General features: G+C 42.8%; 1 protein-coding gene across 8 annotated transcripts in view; it reads left to right on the top strand.

Annotated features, from left to right (window-relative positions):
- Positions 1-20,734, top strand: part of NTRK2 (neurotrophic receptor tyrosine kinase 2) — a 348,034-nt gene that overhangs the window by 303,335 nt on the left and 23,965 nt on the right. For all 8 annotated transcript variants that reach the window (XM_077248960.1, XM_077248958.1, XM_077248956.1 and 5 more), the window contains 3 exons: positions 24-154; positions 1,513-1,685; positions 8,011-8,245. In XM_077248960.1, coding sequence (XP_077105075.1) covers positions 24-154; positions 1,513-1,685; positions 8,011-8,245 — 539 coding nt within the window. The remainder of the gene's footprint in view (positions 1-23; positions 155-1,512; positions 1,686-8,010; positions 8,246-20,734) is intronic.

Raw genomic sequence — 20,734 nt, 5'->3', positions numbered from 1 at the left:
CTGTACCTTTTGTTTCATTACAGTTGTTCAGCACATCAAGAGACATAACATTGTATTGAAGAGAGAACTGGGAGAGGGAGCATTTGGCAAAGTGTTTCTTGCAGAATGTTATAATTTATACCCTGAACAGGATAAGATACTTGTTGCAGTAAAGGTAATCCATTGCCTGTTAACATCCATATTAAATTCAATAATAATTGCAGGGTCAAGTGGGCTAACTTTACAGAGAATGGGGCCCTGCATACGTAAAGTAGGGCCCAAAGTAAGACACACTGTGAAGAAAATGGAGATATAATTTCATGTCAATCATTTGTGTACTTTGTGGCATGGGATTATAAAACCTCCGTCAGTGTGCAGCTGTAACAGAACACCTAGGCGGGGGCCAAACCTCCAAAGGCTGTGAGTGACAGGTCTCACACCTTGAGTCAGCTCAGAGCAGGAAAAAGGCTGGCTTGAAATATAGAGCCATGCTGCAGCTTCTAAAGAACATTCTAGAAACATAATTCTGTAAGAAGTTATAGAGATACTATACGTTCTAGCCGTACATCATGTATATTTCTGAGATCCCCAGAACATGGCGAATGCCCGCCTGGGTCTCGACCCATGCCACAATCCCTGAAATTAATTTAGTGCCAACAGAAAATAAAAACAATCTATACTTACCTCCTGTGGCAGCCAACGTCGGCTGCTTGTTCCGGTGGGTGACATTATTGCATCATTTGCTGATGCAGCCAATCAGCAGCTACCGCTCATCAATATTCCAACAAAACGGACATCCGCTCTGACAAAATAAATAAGGCTTCAGCTGATTGGCTGCTGCGGTCATGTAACACAACAAGGTCATGTCACCCACCGGGAACAGCAGCTGGAACGGCACTGAAGCAGGAGGTGAGTATAAATAGGTTTTGCTTCCAGTGGGGCAGTGAAATGATTGAGCAGGGGTTGTCCACTAGTGAACAGCCCCTTTTTTTGGATGATCATGGTAATGAGTACTTTAAGTTTTAGGCCTTTTGGTAATTCTATATCTATGCAGTCAACTATATACATTAATGAATCATGAATTATATCTGAAAACATTATTGTTTGGTGATGTTCACACTGTGACTGGATGGCACGTATTATCAGCATGCGACATCTTGTAACCCATTCAGTGCAGAATATGAAATAAATGCAGTGAGTGGGAGTTATGTTTTTTTACCTATGTGAAATGATCGGCACAGACTTCATCTCCCGTGCCCCCTCTTCACATTGGCCTCTCTGACTCCTTCTCTTGCCGTCTTCTGGTTGCCTGGCAACACTAACAGCTTTGTATTCCGCTTGCAAATACAGATCCCAGGTCGCTTCTATCATGTTTTTTTCTTATGATAAAGGTTTAGATTCTGCTTTTTCTGCAACGTTTACATAATCTTTAGATGACCATACATATTGTACAGCTTCATATATAGTATTTCCATTTATGGACCAGTCCGAAAACCAACCTTTGTGCTAATAATCAGTGTATTTCTCTTATAGACGTTGAAGGATGCAAGTGACAATGCCCGAAAGGACTTTCATCGAGAGGCAGAGTTACTGACAAACCTACAACATGAACACATTGTAAAGTTTTATGGAGTGTGCGTGGAGGGCGACCCGCTCATTATGGTGTTTGAGTACATGAAGCATGGAGACCTGAACAAATTCCTAAGGTAATGATATACATCCAGAGGTTTCTTTTTAGCTAGTTTATAAAATATATGGAAACATTGGTTTGCGTCTTGTTCCATCTATTATTTGGCCCCAGGAGAGGTCAGCAGAATGATGACTAAACCAGTATACTGCAAGGGATGCAGTGGAATGACTTGAAGCTTGTGGGCCCCAATGGAAAATCTCAAAAACAAGTCCCTTAACTATCACAAATCTTGTCTAGAATAGTAATGGTCCTCTCGTATGGGTCCAAGGGACCTTTTGAGCCCTCCAGAGTTTCACAGGTTGGGTACCACTGCAACCCCTGCTCCCACCATAGTTACGTCACTGCGTGCTGGTACTAATGACAACAGTGGTATTGCCAAAGGGCAGATATAACATATGTGCAACCAATAATGCCCAGAGCAAAGTAGGAAAGTCTGCTCCATCACATATGCACCATCTATACGACAATATATATTTGTTTTAAAAGAAAAGACTCCTGACCAGTGCGATCTCAGTATGTGTTCTAGCAGCTCTATAAATCTATTTGCGTAAAGCTAAATTCACACTAGGAGTTTTTGCAGCTTTTTTTTTGTGCTTTTTTTTTTCAAATTTTCAGCTGTGTTTTACAGTAACAGAAAAGTCTCATGAACACAGCTTGTTTTTTTTTGTCATCAGGATTTTGTTCTTTTGCATGTTTTTTTGCACAATGGAGCATGTCACTTCTTTCAGTGTTTTTCACCCATTGACTTGAATGGGTGGTAAAAAAAGCTGAAAAAATGCACCAAAAGCACAGGTATTAGGTTTTGTAGCGTTTTTTTTTGTGCCAAAACCTGATTCTATAGAATAAGACTTTTTTTTTAACACAAAACTTTATCAGCATGCACAAGAGACAAATCAAAACTGCAGCAAAACATGCAAGAAAAAACAAGGAAACCCAAGGAAAACATGCTTTTTTTTGCAACTTCTTTCCTGCCCAGAGATCAGGTTTTGCAGCAGAAAAAAAACCTTGATAAAACGACTAATGTGAACTTACCCTTACACAGATATGTGCTGCATATGGTTAGGCCTGGTTCAGCTTTATATAACTTTATATAAGTTGAACATGCAAAATTGGATGACACAGTATTGGTATGCAAGCTGCATACCAGTAACCTCATCATGACTACTATATCCTTTCTATTTGAAACCAAAATACCGTAACTGAATACTGTCTGATATACACCATGTGGTCATAGCAGATCAGTGGGCTCAGCAGCTAGGGGCCCAAATAGTATGTTATACTGTGTGATACATCGCAGAAATAACCGTTAGCACACACAGCTTTATAAATAACCATAGAAAGTTGGATATTTAGTGTTACTTACTTTAAGAAATTTCCATGTTTAATGCAAAATATGAATTGTATCTATCACATATTGCACACAACACATGGATTTCACTATTTAACCATCTTTATCAAATGAATTCAGATTATTGTAGATAGACAGTAACATTTTATCTATAACCTATCTATCTCTGTGCTGCTTGATTTTTTTCTATCTCTCTATTATCTATTATCTTTCTATCTATCCCATATATATTTATTATCTATCTTATCTATCTATCTATCTATCTATCTATCTATCTATCTACCATCTCATATCTATCTAAGAAAAAGTACAGCATGCAGGGTCACTAATGGCGTTCTTGTAAAATGGGCAGACGTACACACTTGTGATATGGCTGCATTTTATTTATACACTTACACCATAGTAAGGAAGGCTAGCTGTTTCATTTAACTACTTTATGTATGCTTTCTACTGAATAGCGGCATTTAACCTAAACCATTTAGTTTGGACTTTTAAACTGAACCTTCTTTGCCCCCATTATTTTTCAGCTGAGATTATGGTTTGCTTTTTAAACATTCCTCTGAAATGAGACAACATTAAAGAGATCCAGTGGTATAGTAAAAACCAAGAATAAATGAATAAATGAACATTTGAACATAAACAAATTTCTCAATGACTGTGATTAAGGTAAAAAGTGCAGTAATTAGGCCAGACGCAAACACTGTACTGCCGTATTATCCATGTCTGCATCCACATCTGCCTTCTAAATGCTCGATGCAGATAAATGCTGCTGAAGGGAACTTGCAGTCAGAAAAATTCTTGACATCTAGCGCCCCTAGAGGTTGTCTAAAGGAACTGTTTTCGAGACCTCAATGAAATAACATCAGCATTTCCTGCAGCATGGATTCATGTTTCAGACACCAGACCACATGTTGAAGGTCAAGTAATGTCTGAGCGCAAAGTTCACTGTAGGGAGAATGATTCGGGGGAGTATAGGAAGCACTGTTAAAATTGTTGTGGCTTTTACATCTGCAAGCTGTGGGAGATCTTGATTTTATGACCAAAGGAAGGATGCTGTGATAAGAAAATGCAGACAGAACGTTTCAAATAAATTAAACATGATTCTCCATTTATAGATGAATATTTTATTCAAGGCAGTTGCCCCGAACAATATGGTAAATTGTATGTCGATGTAGGTTGTTGCTGGATTTTAATCATTTTTAGAAAATGTACCACACTGCACAAATGTAACTTTCATCTGAAATCTTCCCTTATATTTTTGACCCCTTCTCTCTTGCCTTTGTGCTGAATCAAACTATTTGCTTCCAAACTCTTGAAAGCTATGGAAGTAATGTAGCAAGAGTAGAGATAAAAGACTCGCTTTGGGCAACCTCGGTCCAACGTCAAGATCATTGCTCTCTCACGATGAACAGGAGCTGCATGAATTACCTTAGCTTCCGGTTTCCCCGTGCGGCGTTTGATTTGCTGGCCTAGTATTCCATCCTCTGTGCAGCATATGTGATGTCTTGCTAGCCCAAATAATTATAAGAGCTTGTATTCACAGCCAGAGGGCGCCGTTCTTGACCTTAGACTGGGGTTGCAGATAGCATTCCTCTCATCTCTAAGGCCCCTTTCACTCGTCCATTTATTTCTGGTACCGGAAAAAACGGTACCGGAGATATCGGTGTCCATGTGTGTACTACGTGTGGCAGCCGTGTGCCGCATCAGTACCACACAGACAGCCGCTGGGGAAGAAATGCTACAGTAAGCGCTGTTCCCCGGCGGCTGGTGCTGAAGCCTGGTGTCATCATTCTCCCCTGCTCTTCCAGCAAGCAGAGGAGAATGATGAGTGTTATATTAAAGTCTGAACGACAGCAGGTGGTGGCTTTTGGGACTGTTAACCCCATCATCTGACACCTGCTGCCGCTAATAATAGTGACAGTAAGCGTGGATGATTGGGGTATTCCACAGCCGCCGGCTGCAATCGTTTGGAAATAAATGAATGAAAATCCCAACGTGGGTTCCCCCCTATTTTATTGAACCAACCAGACAAAACTCACATCTGGGGGCTGCAACCTCCAGCTGTCATCTTCTGCAAGGTTGGTTATCAAGAATAGAAGGGACCCCACGTTGTTTTTTTAATTATTTAAATAAATAATTTTAAAAAATGGCGCGGGGTCTCCCCCATTTTTGACAACCAGCCTTGCTAAAGCTCATAGCTGGGGGCTGCTATTCTCAGGCTGGTAAGGGGCCATTGATATAATAACAGCAGCCCGCAGCTGCCCAGAAAATATGCACCTATTAGATGCACCTTTTCTGGCGCTTTGCCCAGCTCATCCCACTTGCCCTGTAGCAGTGGAAGGTGGGGTAATATTTGTGGGGTTGATGTCACCTTTCAGGTAACATCAAGCCCACAGCTTAGTAATGGAGAGGCGTCTATAAGACACCTATCCATTACTAATCCTATAGTTGTAATGTTAAATAAAGACACGGCCAGAATAAAGTCTTTTATTTGAAAAAATTACACAGACTCCTTTAATGTTCTAAATTAAACCATTCATACTGCAACACCTAATAGTTTTCAACCAGGACGGTGCCAAGATGCGACCGTCCCGGGTGAAAACCACTGGTGAATAAGATGCTGAGAGCGCAGCATCATTCACCAGTGGTGACATCATCACTGGCTTTTTCCCACTGTCCAGAGATCACCTCAGTTCAGCCCGGCTGTGATTTACCACTGGTGAATGTTGCTGCGTTTTCAGTGGCTTTCAGCCTTGACGGTTGCATCTTGGCACTGCCCTGGTTGAAAACTATTTAGCCCCTAGACTTGGATTACAGTGTGGGACACAACAACAGAGAGGTATGGTATATTGTTGGTTTATTATTTTACTTTTATTACAGGAGATTGAGGACGTCGGGGAATTAGGTGTTGCAATAAGTATGGTTTACTGTCCTGTCCTGATTTAATGACCTGCTGTCATTCAGACTTTAATATAATGCTCATCATTCTCCTCTGCTTGCAGTCAGAGCAGGGGAGAATGATGACAGCCGGCTTCAGCACCTGCCACTGGGGAACAGCGCTTACTGTCCGGCCATCCATGTCACACTGAGGACATAAATGTGTGTTCTCCATGTGCACGTATGTGGGACAATTTATATATAACATTTAAAAATCAGCAAAAAAGTCCCAATTGTAGTGAAACTTACAGAAACAACTGTAGACTATTATATATCTAAAGATGCATCAACATTTTTCAAACATCATGCAACATATTTGGTGTAAATAATAGCAATGCAGCCACAAGCAAAACTGTCTTCTAAAATTCCCTTCATGGTAAATACTTCCTTGTTCTACACTCTATTTGCCATTCTTTATGCACGCTCTCACTCGCACCTCAGTCCATGCCCTCTTGGGTGTGGTCTCAATATCTGTCGTCTGGACTAGTGATGGGGAGTCTGGCTCTTTTTGGTGATCTGGCTCTCATGGCTCTGGTCAACAAAAAGAGCTGGCTCTTTTTGGATCCTAAATGGATCCCTAGTAAATATGTGTTCATAATATGTGAACACATATTTATGCTGACGTAAGGCGTCCGAAACCCCACCCACCTATGTCAGAAACTCTGTCCACTTGCTAGTAACCAATTAAATTGATGAGTGGGTGGAGTTTTGTTTGGGTGGGTGGAGTTACATCTGCCAAACACAAGGATTTTACACTCACTGGGGTGCCGACTCCCATCGTTCACAGCAGGGAGTCGGGTCTTTGACTCGATTCTTTCAGGAACGACACATCACTAATCTGGACACTGTCTCACTTAGCCTCTTAAGGATTCCTCTTGCTTCCTCAATGACAATAAATAATCCTTCACCTTCACTACATAGGTGTTATCACTTTTTCACCCATCCATCATAGCTCCATCTATGTGACACTGTGACAAGCCTTCCTCAATCTCTGGCTCTCGCTCGTTACAGAGGAACCACTTCATTCTTCAAAGAAGCTCTTCCTCCACTTCTTATATCGTATGAGCCCCCCACAGCCCCTTATATACTGTAAGAACCATACTCAGCCTCACCATATGTGGAATTAGCACCACACCAGACTCCCCCATATGCAGCATGAGCCCCATACAGTCTCCCTATGCACAGCATGAGCCCCAGAGCTTCACCATATACACTGCATGAGCCCCGCACAGCCTTCCCTTATACACTGCATGAGCCCCACACAGCCTCCCTATATACACTGCATGAGGCTCCCATAGTCCCCCACATGCAGCATGATGCCCTCAAAGCCTCCCCATGTGCAGCATGATGCCTCCATAGCCTCAACATGTGCAGCATAATGTCCCCATAGCCTCCACATGTGCAGCATGTCACCCCATAGCCACCCCATGTGCAGCATGTCATCCCTATATGCAGCACCATGCCCACCCAAACGTCCCATGCACATGAAAAAATAAAGAACACCACATACTCACCTCGGTACCATTCCCCGGCGCTCTGCTTCTCTCTCTGCCTCCGGTGCGCTGACTATCCACAGTACACAGCTGACATGATGAAATGACATCGTTGCGTCAGCTGTTTCACACGCTGATTGGTGGAGGAAATGGCCGGAGGCCCCTCCTCCAGCAATGCAGTCAGCACCTTTGGAGACAACGGAGACAGTGAGTGGGCGGGCATGGTGCGGACCGTGGGCTTTTGGTTTCCATCCCCACGGCTGTCTCGGTCCGCGGGCCAGACTGAGACAGTCAGAGGGCTGGATGTGACCTGTGGGCTACACTTTGCCCAGGTCTGCTATAGACTATAAGCCCACAAGGGCAGGGCCCTCTCCTTTCTGTACTAGCCTGTCATTGTTAGTTTGCTCACCATGTTTTATATTTGTATTTCACATGTAACCCATTCTCATGTACTGCACCATGGAATCAATGGTGCTCAAAAAATAAATGCATTTATAAGGCTGTACAGAAATAATTCCAGATCTAGGCACTATCTCATAAAATCCTCTTTTCTTGCCTTTTAGGGCTCATGGACCTGATGCCGTTCTTATGGCAGAAGGAAACCGTCCTGCAGAGCTCACTCAGTCCCAGATGCTTCATATAGCTCAGCAGATTGCAGCAGGTATGGTGTACCTGGCCTCTCAGCACTTTGTCCACCGAGACCTGGCCACAAGGAACTGTCTGGTGGGAGAAAACCTCTTAGTGAAGATTGGAGACTTTGGAATGTCTAGAGATGTCTATAGCACTGATTACTACAGGGTAAGATGATTGTCGCAGTCATTTCAATAATAATAAGATTAAGTAACATTTTTCATGTCCACATTAATTACTTCATAGGGATGATTGTAATGAGATACATGCATGAAAAAGGACATGGATGAGATCATAACATACTTTGTCTGAGAACGGGCAACTTTTGAATAACCTTATTGCATCATATTTAACAGTCTCACTAAACTTTAACACAAAACAATTGGCATCATGCTAAAATAAAAAAATTACAAAAACTTAAATCTAATTTCCAGATACTATATGGCTATAGCTTAAAGTAATTAAAGTGGTTTTCTGAGATATGAAAAAGATTGCTGCTTGCTTCAAGAAACAGCACTGCGCTTGTCCTTAGTTGTGTCTGATATCCGCATTCTGTTCCATAGCGCTGCAATAACACAGCCCACCAGTGGGCAAAAGTGGAGCTATTCTTTACAAAAGCAGCCATGTTTTTTGTATTCTGGATAACCACTTTAAAACATCCCATCGACTGGTTTTGCTTCACGCACTTTATAGTATAGTGGATCTGTGGTATATAACAAGGTATTACATAGCCAATAGAGGCCTATGGGCTTATGCTTAAGTACCTGTGTCTTATCAAATATAAAACTATTGTGCTATGTTTGACTATATGCTTCATTATGGCAGTATTCACCCCCTAAAAGCATTGCTTTTATAGGGAAATATGGCATCCCCCAGAGTCACCACAAGACTAATGCTCCATTATACAACTTAAAGAAGACCTCTACTGCAAATTGTTCAATCAGAATTATGAAGTCAACACTATGGTTATTTTCCTGAGAATAATCTATTTCGGGAAAAAATGAATAGGAACAGCAAGAAGGGAATAGTAGACTGGCTTGCTTAATGTTCAAAATTAGACATCCCTTTTCAAGGTCCCCAGGATGCATAAAGAATAAGATATATATCTGTGTCTGTGTATAAAAAATATACACATACAGTGGGCAAAATAAGTAGTTACTACACTGCCGATTTTGCAGCCATGACATTCTTGCTTGAACAGTGTTTAGCAGTTGGTTGCCAGTCCATTAACATTTTATTGTAGCACTACACAAATAGTGAAACACTCCATTGGGGTGAAAAGTTTATTTGGCACAATGAAAGTTTGTGCTACACCTGAATATTACCTCATCTACCTCCAAATAGGAAATACCCTTCCAATGTTTACTTCTAGCAATACAGTATTCCTTATTATTTATAAATTACTAGATGGTGGCCCGATTCTAACGCATCGGGTATTCTAGAATATGTATGTCCACGTAGTATATTGCCCAGCCACGTAGTATATTGCCCAGTGACTTAGTATATTGCCCAGCCACGTAGTATATTGCCCAGCCACATAGTATATTGCCCAGCCACGTAGTATATTGCCCAGTGACGTAGTATATTGCCCAGCAACGTAGTATATTGCCCAGCCACGTAGTATATTGCCCAGCCACGTAGTATATTGCCCAGCGACGTAGTATATTGCCCAGCAACGTAGTATATTGCCCAGTTACGTAGTATATTGCCCAGTGACGTAGTATATTGCCCAGCAACGTACTATATTGCCCAGCCACGTAGTATATTGCCCAGCCACGTAGTATATTGCCCAGCGACGTAGTATATTGCCCAGCAACGTAGTATATTGCCCAGTTACGTAGTATATTGCCCAGTGACGTAGTATATTGCCCAGCAACGTACTATATTGCCCAGCCACGTAGTATATTGCCCAGCCACGTAGTATATTGCCCAGTGATGTAGTATATTGCCCAGCCACGTAGTATATTGCCCAGCCACGTAGTATATTGCCCAGCCACGTAGTATATTGCCCAGCGACGTAGTATATTGCCCAGCGACGTAGTATATTGCCCAGCAACGTAGTATATTGCCCAGCCACGTAGTATATTGCCCAGCCACGTAGTATATTGCCCAGCCACGTAGTATATTGCCCAGTGACGTACTATATTGCCCAGTGATGTAGTATATTGCCAAGTGACGTAGTATACAGCACAGAGCCACAGAGCCACGTAGTATATTGCCCAGCGACGTAGTATATTGCCCAGTTACGTAGTATACAGCACAGAGCCACGTAGTATATTGCACAGCGACGTAGTATATAGCACAGAGCCACGTAGTATATTGCCCAGCCACGTAGTATATTGGCCAGTCACGTAGTATATTGCCCAGTGACATAGTATATTGCCCAGTGACGTAGTATATTGCCCAGCCACGTATGTCACAGGTGAAAAAGGGGGTACCCTTGTAGTTCTGTCGCCTGTATGCCGTGCAGGCGGCAGCTTCCGGTCTCAGGGTGTGATGACGTCGCAGTCACTTGACCGTGATGTCATGGCAGGTCCTTCTCGTGCAGGCGCGCAGGACCTGTGATGACATCGCGGTCACATGACGGTGTCGCAGTCACGTGACTGTGACATCGCGGCAGGTCCTTCTCGCGCAGGCGCGCAGGACTTGTGATGACGTCGCGGTCACATGACCGTGATGTCATGGCAGGTCCTTCTCCCAGACCATCCTTGCTACCGGAACATGCCGCTTGCATGGACCGGCCGGAGCATCGCGAAGAGCGGGAAAGGTGGCGGAAGGTGAGTATATAATGTTTTTTTATTTTTTTTTATTATTTTTAACATTAGATGTTTTTACTATTGACGCTGCATAGGCTGCGTCAATAGTAAAAACTTGGTCACACAGGGTTAATAGTGGCGGTAACGGAGTGCGTTACCCGCGGCATAACGCGGTCTGTTACCGCCGGCATTAACCCTGTGTGAGCGGTGACCGGAGGGGTGTATGCGGGTGCCGGGCACTGAGTAAGGAGCGGCCATTTTCTTCTGGACTGTGTGCGTCGCTGATTGGTCGTGGCAATGGTCGTGGGCGTTTTGCCACGACCAATCAGCGACTTGGATTCCATGACAGACAGAAGCCGCGACCAATGAATATCCATGAGAGAAAGAAAGACAGACAGAAGGTCAGACAGACGGAAGTGACCCTTAGACAATTATATAATAGATAAAAAGCAGACAATCCCTACTGGGTATGGACAGACCATTGATGCAACCAGCAACGCTGCACAGGGACCCAAGAGATAAAGGGCCCACTTCCACTACCAAAGCAGGTGGAATTGTGCATCATGATGAGTTTTTGGACTGCAAAGGGTCCATGTATGGTTCTTGCAGAGGGGCCTCTTCTGTATGTGTCCTCCCCTGATCCCTACATGTCTATATATACAGTGAAGGAGAAAGCTCTATACATGGATATATATTACAGTGGATGAAATTATTTGATTTTTTTGCCTGTGTGGATTGGATGGGTTGTTAACCCCTTCCCAACATGTGCCATACTAGTACTGCTCTGCGGGAACTGAGTTCCTGCAAATCGTAGTACTAGTACGGCGGCACGATTGCGCGGCCTCACGCTGAGCGCCGCGGCGATCGAGTGCGGGTGTCAGCTGTATATGACAGCTGACACCCCGCAGCAATGCCCATGATCGGCGCTAGCGCCGATCGTGGACATTTAACCCCTCTGATGCTGATGTCAGTAGTGACAGAAACATAGAGGGTAATCGCGCAGGGACGGGGGCTCCCTGCGCTCTCCCACCGGAACAACGCGATGCGATCGCGTTGTTCCGGTGTTCTGGAAGGAGTCCCCAGATCCAAAATGGCCGCGGGGCTCCTTCCGGTCCTGAAGTGAGGTGGCTTGCCGGTCCCTGCTCAGATCAGGCGCCGGAAAGCCTCCTGCACTGCCTGTCAGATCTGATCTAATATAGTGATGTCCCACCCTGGGACAATGTTAGAAAGTAAAAAAAAAAAAAAAAATCCCCAAATAAAGAAAAAAAAAAATATTTCCTAATAAATCCATTTATTTATGTAAATAAAAAAAAACAATAAAAGTACACATATTTGGTATCATCGCGTCCGTAACGATCCCACTAGTTAACCCTTTCAGTGAACACCGCAAAAAAAAAAAAAAAAAACGAGGCAAAAAACAACGCTTTATTATCATACCGGCGAACAAAAAGTGGAATGACACGCGATCAAAAAGACAGATATAAATAAACATGGTACCACTGAAAATGTCATCTTGTCCCGCAAAAAAAAGCCACCATACAGCATCATCAGCAGAAAATGAAAAAAGTTATAGCTCTCAGAATAAGGCAATGCAAAAACAATTATTTTTTATATAAAATAGTTTTTATTGTGTAAAAGCGCCAAAACATAAAAAAATGATATAAATGAGGTATTGCTGTAATCGTACTGACCTGAAAAATAAAGCTGCTTTATCAATTTTACCACACGTGGAACGGTATAAATGCCCCCTAAAAGAAATTCAGGAATTGCTGATTTTTGTTCATTCTGCCTCCCAAAAATCGGAATAAAAAGCGATCAAAAAATGTCATGTGCTCGAAAATGGTAAAAATAAAAACGACAACTCGTCCTGCAAAAAACAAGATCTCACATGACTCTGTGGGCCAAAATATAAATAAATTATAGCTCTCAAAATGTGGTGATGCAAAAACTATTTTTTGCAATAAAAAGCATCTTTTTGTGTGTGACGGCTGCCAATCATAAAAATCCACCAAAAAAAAGCTATAAAAGTAAATCAAACCCCCCTTCATCACCCCCTTAGTTAGGGAAAAATAATAAAGTTTTAAAAAATGTATTTATTTCCATTCTCCCGTTAGGGTTAGGGTTGGGGCTAAAATTAGGGTTGGGGTTAGGGTTGGGGCTAAAGTTAGGGTTAGGGTTGGGGTTAGGGTTGGGGCTAAAATTAGGGTTAGGGTTAGGGTTGGGGCTAAAGTTAGGGTTAGGGTTGGGGTTAGGGTTGGGGCTAAAGTTAGGGTTTGGATTACATTTATGGTTTGGATTAGGGTTGGGATTAGGGTTAGGGGTGTAGTTAGGGTTATGGTTGGGATTAGGGTTAGGGGTGTGTTTGGGTTAGGGTTTCAGTTAGAATTGGGGGTTTCCACTGTTTAGGCACATCAGGACTCTCCAAACATGGCGTCCGATCTCAATACCAGCCAATTCTGCGTTGAAAAACTAAAACAGTGCTCCTTCCTTTCCGAGCTCTCCCTTGCGCCCAAACAGTGGTTTACCCCCACATATGGGGTATCAGCATACTCAGGACAAATTGGACAACAAATTTTGGGGTCCAATTTCTCCTGTTACCCTTGGGAAAATAGAAAACAGGGGCTAAAAAATTATTTTTGTGGAAAAAAAAAAGAAAGTTTTTATTTTCACGGCTCTGCGTTATAAACTGTAGTGAAACACTTGGGCGTTCAAAGTTCTCACAGCACATCTAGATAAGTTCCTTGGGGGGTCTAGATTCCAATGTGGGGTCACTTGTGAGAGGTGTCTTCTTTTTTTATGCACATCAGGGACTCTGCAAATGCAACATGACACCTGAAGACCAATTCATCTAAACTGCGCTCCTTCCCTTCCGAGTTCTGCCGTGCGCCCAAACAGTGGTTTCCCCCCACATATGGGGTATCAGCATACTCAGGACAAATTGGACAACAACTTTTGGGGTCCAATGTGTCCTATTACACTTGGGAAAATAAAAATTTGGGGGCTAAAATATCATTTTCGCGGAAAAAAATATATTTTTTATTTTCACGGCTCTGCATTATAAACTTTAGCTAAACACTTTGGGGTTCAAAGTTCTCACAACACATCTAGATAAATTCCTTGGGGGGTCTAGATTCCAATATGGGGTCACTTGTGGGGGGTTTCTACTGTTTAGGTACATCAGGGGCTCTGCAAATGCAACGTGACGCCTGCAGACCAATCCATCTAAGCCTGCATTCCAAACGGCGCTCCTTCCCTTCTGAGCTCTGCCGTGAGCCCAAACAGTGGTTGCCCCCCACATATGGGGTATCAGCGTACTCAGGACAAATTGCACAACAACTTTTAGAGTCCAATTTCTCCTGTTACCCTAGGGGAAAAAAATTGCGGGTTAAAAGATCATTTTGTGGAAAGAAAAAAATATTTTTTTTAATTTTCACAACTCTACATTCTAAACTTTAGTGAAACAATTGGGGGTTAAAAGTGCTCACCACACATCTAGATAAGTTCCTTTGGAGGTCTTCTTTCTAAAATGGGGTCACTTGTTGGGGGTTTCCACTGTTTAGGCACATCAGGGTCTCTCCAAAATGCGACATGGGTTCTGATCTCAATTCCAGCCAATTTTGCATTGAAAAGTCCAACGGCGCTCCATCCCTTCCAAGCTCTGCCATGCGCTCAAACAGTGGTTTACCCCCATATATGGGGTATCAGCGTACTCAGGACAAATTTAACAACAACTTTTGGGGTCCAATTTGTCCTGTTACCCTTGGGAAAATAAAAAGTTTGGGGCAAAAATATCATTTTTGTGAAAATTGTGCTAATCTAAAGCAGACATGTGGGTAATGTTATTTATTAACTATTTTGAATGATATTACTTTCTAATTTAAGGGCATAAAAACTAAAAGTTTAAAAATTGCAAAATTTTCAACATTTTTGCCAAATTTCCACTTTTTTCACAAATAAACGCAAGTCAAATCGAAGAAATTTCACCACTATCATAAATTACAATATGTCACGAGAAAACAGTCTCAGAATTACCAGGATCCATTGAAGCGTTTCAGAGTTATGACCTCATAAAGTGACAGTGGTCAGAATTGAAAAAAATGGCCTGGTCAGGAAGTTGAAAACAGGCTTCGGGGTGAAGGGGTTAAAGACATTTGCTGAGAATTTCATGACAGTGGTGTGACACTAGTCACTTCTCACGGCCAATCCATAAGTCAGGATAGACAAGGAGTCAAGGTCAGAAGCCAGGAGGGTACGTCATAAGAAGGAAGAGACAAAAGCATAGTCAGGTAACGTTCCAAGGTCAGAATGTCAGAACGATAGTGGATCAGAGCAGTAGGAGTTAAACAGTCAGATGGTCAGAACAGGGTCCAAGGTCAGGCTAGAAAAGATCAACACACAGAATGCAAGGCACAGGGAGAACAAACAACACTTAGATGAATGTACGCCTGGCAGAGGTCTGGGAGAAACAGCTCAGTTAAATAGCTTGCAGTCATCTGGTATAATGAACACTTGGAGACTGCACCTTCCAGTCTCAGATTGGACAGCCGAGCTGTCAATCAACACACTGACATCGCAGCATGCCCCTGCACTGAACTGGATGACTGAGCTGTCAGTCAAAGCATCAACAGCTTCAGCAAGCCCCTGTACCAGACTGGATGGCTGAGCTGTCAGTATCTGTGTCCCAGACACACTGAGGGGTGGAACCGTGACAAGTTGCAGCTTCAGAAATACAGTCATGGCCGAAAGTGTTGGCACTCTTGAAATTGTTCCAGAAAATGAAGTATTTCTCGCAGGGGTAAGGTTTCTCTTTGTGGAGAGTAACATACCAGCTCTGACTTGTCAAGGTAAGGAGGTTTACTCACCGTTGAATGCTCCTCTAGGAAATTTAATACGCAAATTTCCTCTTCAGAGAAAAAGAGGACTTGAACTCTATAGCCCCCCAAGGAGAAACATTGCCCCTTAGATCTCAGTACAGAGCCTCTCACCTAGCCAAAGGCGAGGGCCAACAGCCCAAAACACCGTGTCTGCGAATTGTGATACTGATTTGGCTTTTATCCTAAGTCATATTGCAAGACTCTTTTAAAGGGTTGATTGTGACTTGTAGGATCACTACTTCCAAAAGGTGGTGCTATAGAGTTCAAGTCCTCATTTTCTCTGAAGAGGCAATTTGCGTATTTCTCCCAGAAAATTATTGAAATTACAAATGTTTTGTTATACACATGTTTATTTCCTTTGTATGTATTGGAATAACACAAAAAATCAGAGATAAAAAAGACAAATTGGACATAATTTCACACAAACCCCCCAAAATGGGCCAGACAAAATTGTTGGCACTCTCAACTCAATATTTGATTGCCCACCCTTTGGAATAAATAACTGCAATCAATCACTTCCTATAATCATCAACAAGCTTCTTACGCCTCTCAACTGGAATTTTGGACCACTCATCTTTTGCAAACTGCTCCAGATCTCTCCTGTTTGAAGGGCGACTTCTCCCAACAACAATTTTAAGATCTCTCCACAGGTGTTCAACGGAATTTGGATCCTAATTCTTTGCTGTCCATATCAGAGCTCTCTTCCGCTTTGTTTTCATCCATTTCTGGGTGCTTCTTTAAGTATGTTTGGGGTCATTGTCCTGCTGGAAGCCCCATGACCAAGGATGCAAGCCCAACTTTCTGGCACTGGGCACAACATTGAGACCCCAAATTTTTTGGTAATCTTCAGATTTCAAAAAATACTAGCAAAAAGGAAGAGATGCTTACCTGCTCAGGCCTCCAAAAAATGCAGGCTGCAGTAGACCCATGTAGTTAAGATGGCGGCAACACAGGCGCAGAAATACTAATGAGGCAACCACTCACAACCTACCAATCCCAATGGAAGGGGTGGCTGCTTGGTAAATTACTGCACATAAAAGACTTGTATGTGGCGCTGTTCACACAATAGAAATGCAGAGCATCCAGGTTAACAACCTATTAGTGACGCCCTTCTATTAGATCAGGCAGGCTGCCCAGCACTATCCAAATGCATCCCATGTGAACAGACACCACAGTTTACAAAACCAAATGGGCCCAACTGCACCATGGAAAAAAATCTTCAGATTTCATAACACCTTGCACACAAAGCATCCAGTGCCAGAGGCAGCAAAACAACCCCAAAACATCTTTGAACCTCTACCATATTTGACTGTAGGTGCTGTGTTCTGTTCCTTGTAGGCCTCATTAAACAGTAGAATGATGTGCTTTACCAGAAGGATTTTGGTCATGTACAGTTTGGCATACTGCAGTCTAGCTTTTTTGTGTCTCTGTGTCAGCAGTGGGCTCCTCCTGGATCTCCCGCCATAGCGCTTCATTTCGTACAAATAGTTTGCTCTGACACTGATGCACCGTGAGCCTGCAGGACAACTTGATCTCTGGAGACAGACTTGCAATCTTGATATTTTTCATAAATTTTGGTTCTTAAGTCCTCAGAAAGATCTCTTCTCTTTTTGTTCTCCATGCTTAGTGTGGCACAAACAGACACATGTAATTGCAATAACTTTCTGGGAGAAATACATCAATTTCTGAAACAATTCTAAGGGTGCCAACACTTTTGGCCATAACTGTAGATATATTCAGGAGACCAATCTGCTTCTTATTCCTTAAGAATATATGTATCTCTACATCATGTGTTTATTCTTGAGAAATAAGAAGCAGTTTTATATACAGATGACTCTTTGTAGCTATTAATAATTATGTTTTGTACTTATAAGTGCCAATTAAGGGGGTGTCGAGGCTTGGGTTTCAAGTCTGCCGTCACTCCATGTGACTGCAGACTTGTGATTCATCACAGCGCTCACAGTGCGGTCTGTCAGGAGTCTCCTGTGTCGGCACCAGGAGTGGGCTGTCATGTGATCACAAGTATGAGATTTGCATAATTCAGGCCACATTCCAATTAGATGTGTCCAGCCTCATTCAATTTACTTGTATTGAATGAGACCGCGCATGCTTTGTCAGCACGTGACCGCATGTATGCAAATTGCATCTTTGCAGCCAGTAACCAGCCTGTTCTCAGCACTGCAGAATCCTAACAGCATGCAGTGTGTGCACTGTAAGGATTCACAAGTCTGCAGTCACATAGAGTAGCTGCAGGCCATGACATAGAGCGACAATAAGCTGTGCTCAGATGAGCATATTAAAAATCATCCAATTTTCATCTAGAAAATAGGGATGATTTTAATTTCAATTGCCATTGACATTCTATCCGTGTGTTATTGGTATGTCTGTTTTTATATCCATGTGGAATCCTTTTTTATCTATCAACATTTAAAAGATTTACAGGGACAAGTACAGTTTCCAATGATAATAATTGCAATGCGTGCATAAAAATTGGATGCAAAAAAGGTGATCCTTATGGGTAGTGTTGAGCATTCCGATACTGCAAGTATCGGGTATCGGCCGATACTTGCTGTATCGGAATTCCGATACCGAGATCCGATATTTTTGTGATATCGGGTATCGGTATCGAAACAACATTAATGTAAAAATGTGTAAAAGAGAGAATTAAAATAAAAAATATTGCTATACTCACCTCTCCGACGCAGCCTGCACCTTACCGAGGGAAGCGGCAGCGTTCTTTGTTTAAAATTCGCGCTTTTCTTTCCTTTACGTGAGTCCCGGCTTGTGATTGGTTGCGTGCCGCCCATGTGACCGGCACGCAACCAATCACAGCAAGCCGTGACGTAATTTCAGGTCCTTCAGGATTTTAAAATTACGTTCCGGCGTTGTGATTGGTTGCGTCGCAGTCACATGGGAGACGCAACCAATCACAGCAAGCCGTGACGTAATTTCAGGTCCTTAAGGATTTTAAAATTACGTCCCGGCTTTGTGATTGGTTGCGTCGCAGTCACATGGGAGACGCAACCAATCACAAGCCGTGACGTCACGGGAGGCTGGACACGCGCGCATTTTAAAATGGGCGCGTGTCCAGCCTCCCGTGACGTCCCGGCTTGTGATTGGTTGCGCCGCGGTCAACCAATCACAAGCCGGGAGGCTGGACACGCGCCCATTTTAAAAAGCGCGCGTGTCCAGCCTCCCGTGACGTCACGGCTTGTGATTGGTTAATGGCGGCCATGTTGCCGGGACGCGGACCAATCACAGCAAGCCGTGACGTAATTTCGTCACGGCTTGCTGTGATTGGTCCGCGTCCCGGCAACATGGCCGCCCTGACCAATCACAAGCCGGGACTTCACGTAACCAAGTAAAAGCGCGAATTTTAAACAAACAACGCTGCCGGTTCCCTCGCTGAGGTCCAGGCTGCGTCGGAGGGTGAGTATAGCGATATTTTTTATTTTAATTCTTTCTTTTACACATTTATATGGATCCCAGGGCCTGAAGGAGAGTTTCCTCTCCTTCAGACCCTGGGAACCATCAGGAATACCGTCCGATACTTGAGTCCCATTGACTTGTATTGGTATCGGGTATCGGTATCGGATTGGATCCGATACTTTGCCGGTATCGGCCGATACTTTCCGATACCGATACTTTCAAGTATCGGACAGTATCGCTCAACACTACTTATGGGATCCGATGTTTTTGAGCAACAATAGAATAGATGACTCTCATCTGAAATATATGAGACCAGTGCATGCTTTGATTTTTTCGCACAAGATAATAGATCTAGTGAAAAATCTGTCATCTGAAGAGCTCTATTGAATGACACTTGTGTATGTGCTATCCGATTTTAGCGCGGACCGCACACGCATGTATGGTCTGAATGAGCCCTTACATGTGGGGATTAATGGCTCCTCAGCATTTCTACTCAGAGTTCACATTCAGGTTTCCTAGGTTACAAATCCATAGCACAAATGAGAAAGAGACATGCCAGCGACATTTATTGGAGGGCAGAAATCAGGATTTCAGTTTCCCATCTGCTGCAGAGATCTTACAATATTATCTACGCATGTCCTACCCCTCCATGCCATGATGTTGTTCTGACCACCTATGATAATTTAGGCATCATCGGCTTCACCAAATTTACAATGTCTCCAAGGCGAAATCTATATAGCAATGTTGTAGGATGTCAGTGCACGTGATCCTTTCTGCAGAATGCTTTAAGATTTATTTCACGTGGTTTTTCATTAATTTTTTTTTTTGTATTATAAAAAAAATGAAATCACCAGGATCTCAGGTAGGAAGGATCAGGCCTTTGTGTTCCATCTAGAAAATGTACAGACCGAGAAATTCAGTTTAAATTCCTTGCCTCTGATGTATTAACCCATGAATTGAGCACATATTTGAGGATCATGTCTGTTGTACTACTGAGCGGTTGCCTAGTAGCCAATTAATTCAGATCTCAAGCACTTCATCTGTGAATACCACAAGTGATACTATTCAGAAGTTGCTAGGAAACCGTCTTCTGCGGTGCAAAAGTAAAGGGTTAATGCAAGTAAGCTACAACCGTATCGTATGCGTTTTATTTCTTTTCAAAGTTTATTTCAATTATTCTATATTTGTAGATATTTCTTTCAATGCATGTTTTTATGATGTGCTATATAGGTATAATCTGAGGTGTAGCTTGAAGCTTCAGGGGATGCACAATCTGTAGAAGACATCCTACTTACTGGTAACTTCTTATGGAGCACAAAGGCTTTAGGGCTACCTGCTACTTGGTCATTAGTTATAGCCACACTGCTGGATTCGTTGTTTATTACACTCATGTACTATGCTATATCATGTGGACAAAAGTATTGGGACTCCTGCATATTATACCGATAGGAGCTGGTATGACATGCCATTCTAAATCTATAGGCATCAACATGGAGTCTCCCTACCACCACCACCTATTGTTGTTAAAACAGCTTCCACTTTTCTGGGAAGACTTTCTGTAAGATTTTGGAATGGTGTGGGAATGGTTTCCCATTCAT

The sequence above is a fragment of the Ranitomeya variabilis genome, chromosome 1, assembly GCF_051348905.1.
Source record: "Ranitomeya variabilis isolate aRanVar5 chromosome 1, aRanVar5.hap1, whole genome shotgun sequence".
Lineage (NCBI taxonomy): Eukaryota > Metazoa > Chordata > Amphibia > Anura > Dendrobatidae > Ranitomeya > Ranitomeya variabilis.
This window is presented reverse-complemented; position numbering and strand designations above follow the sequence as displayed.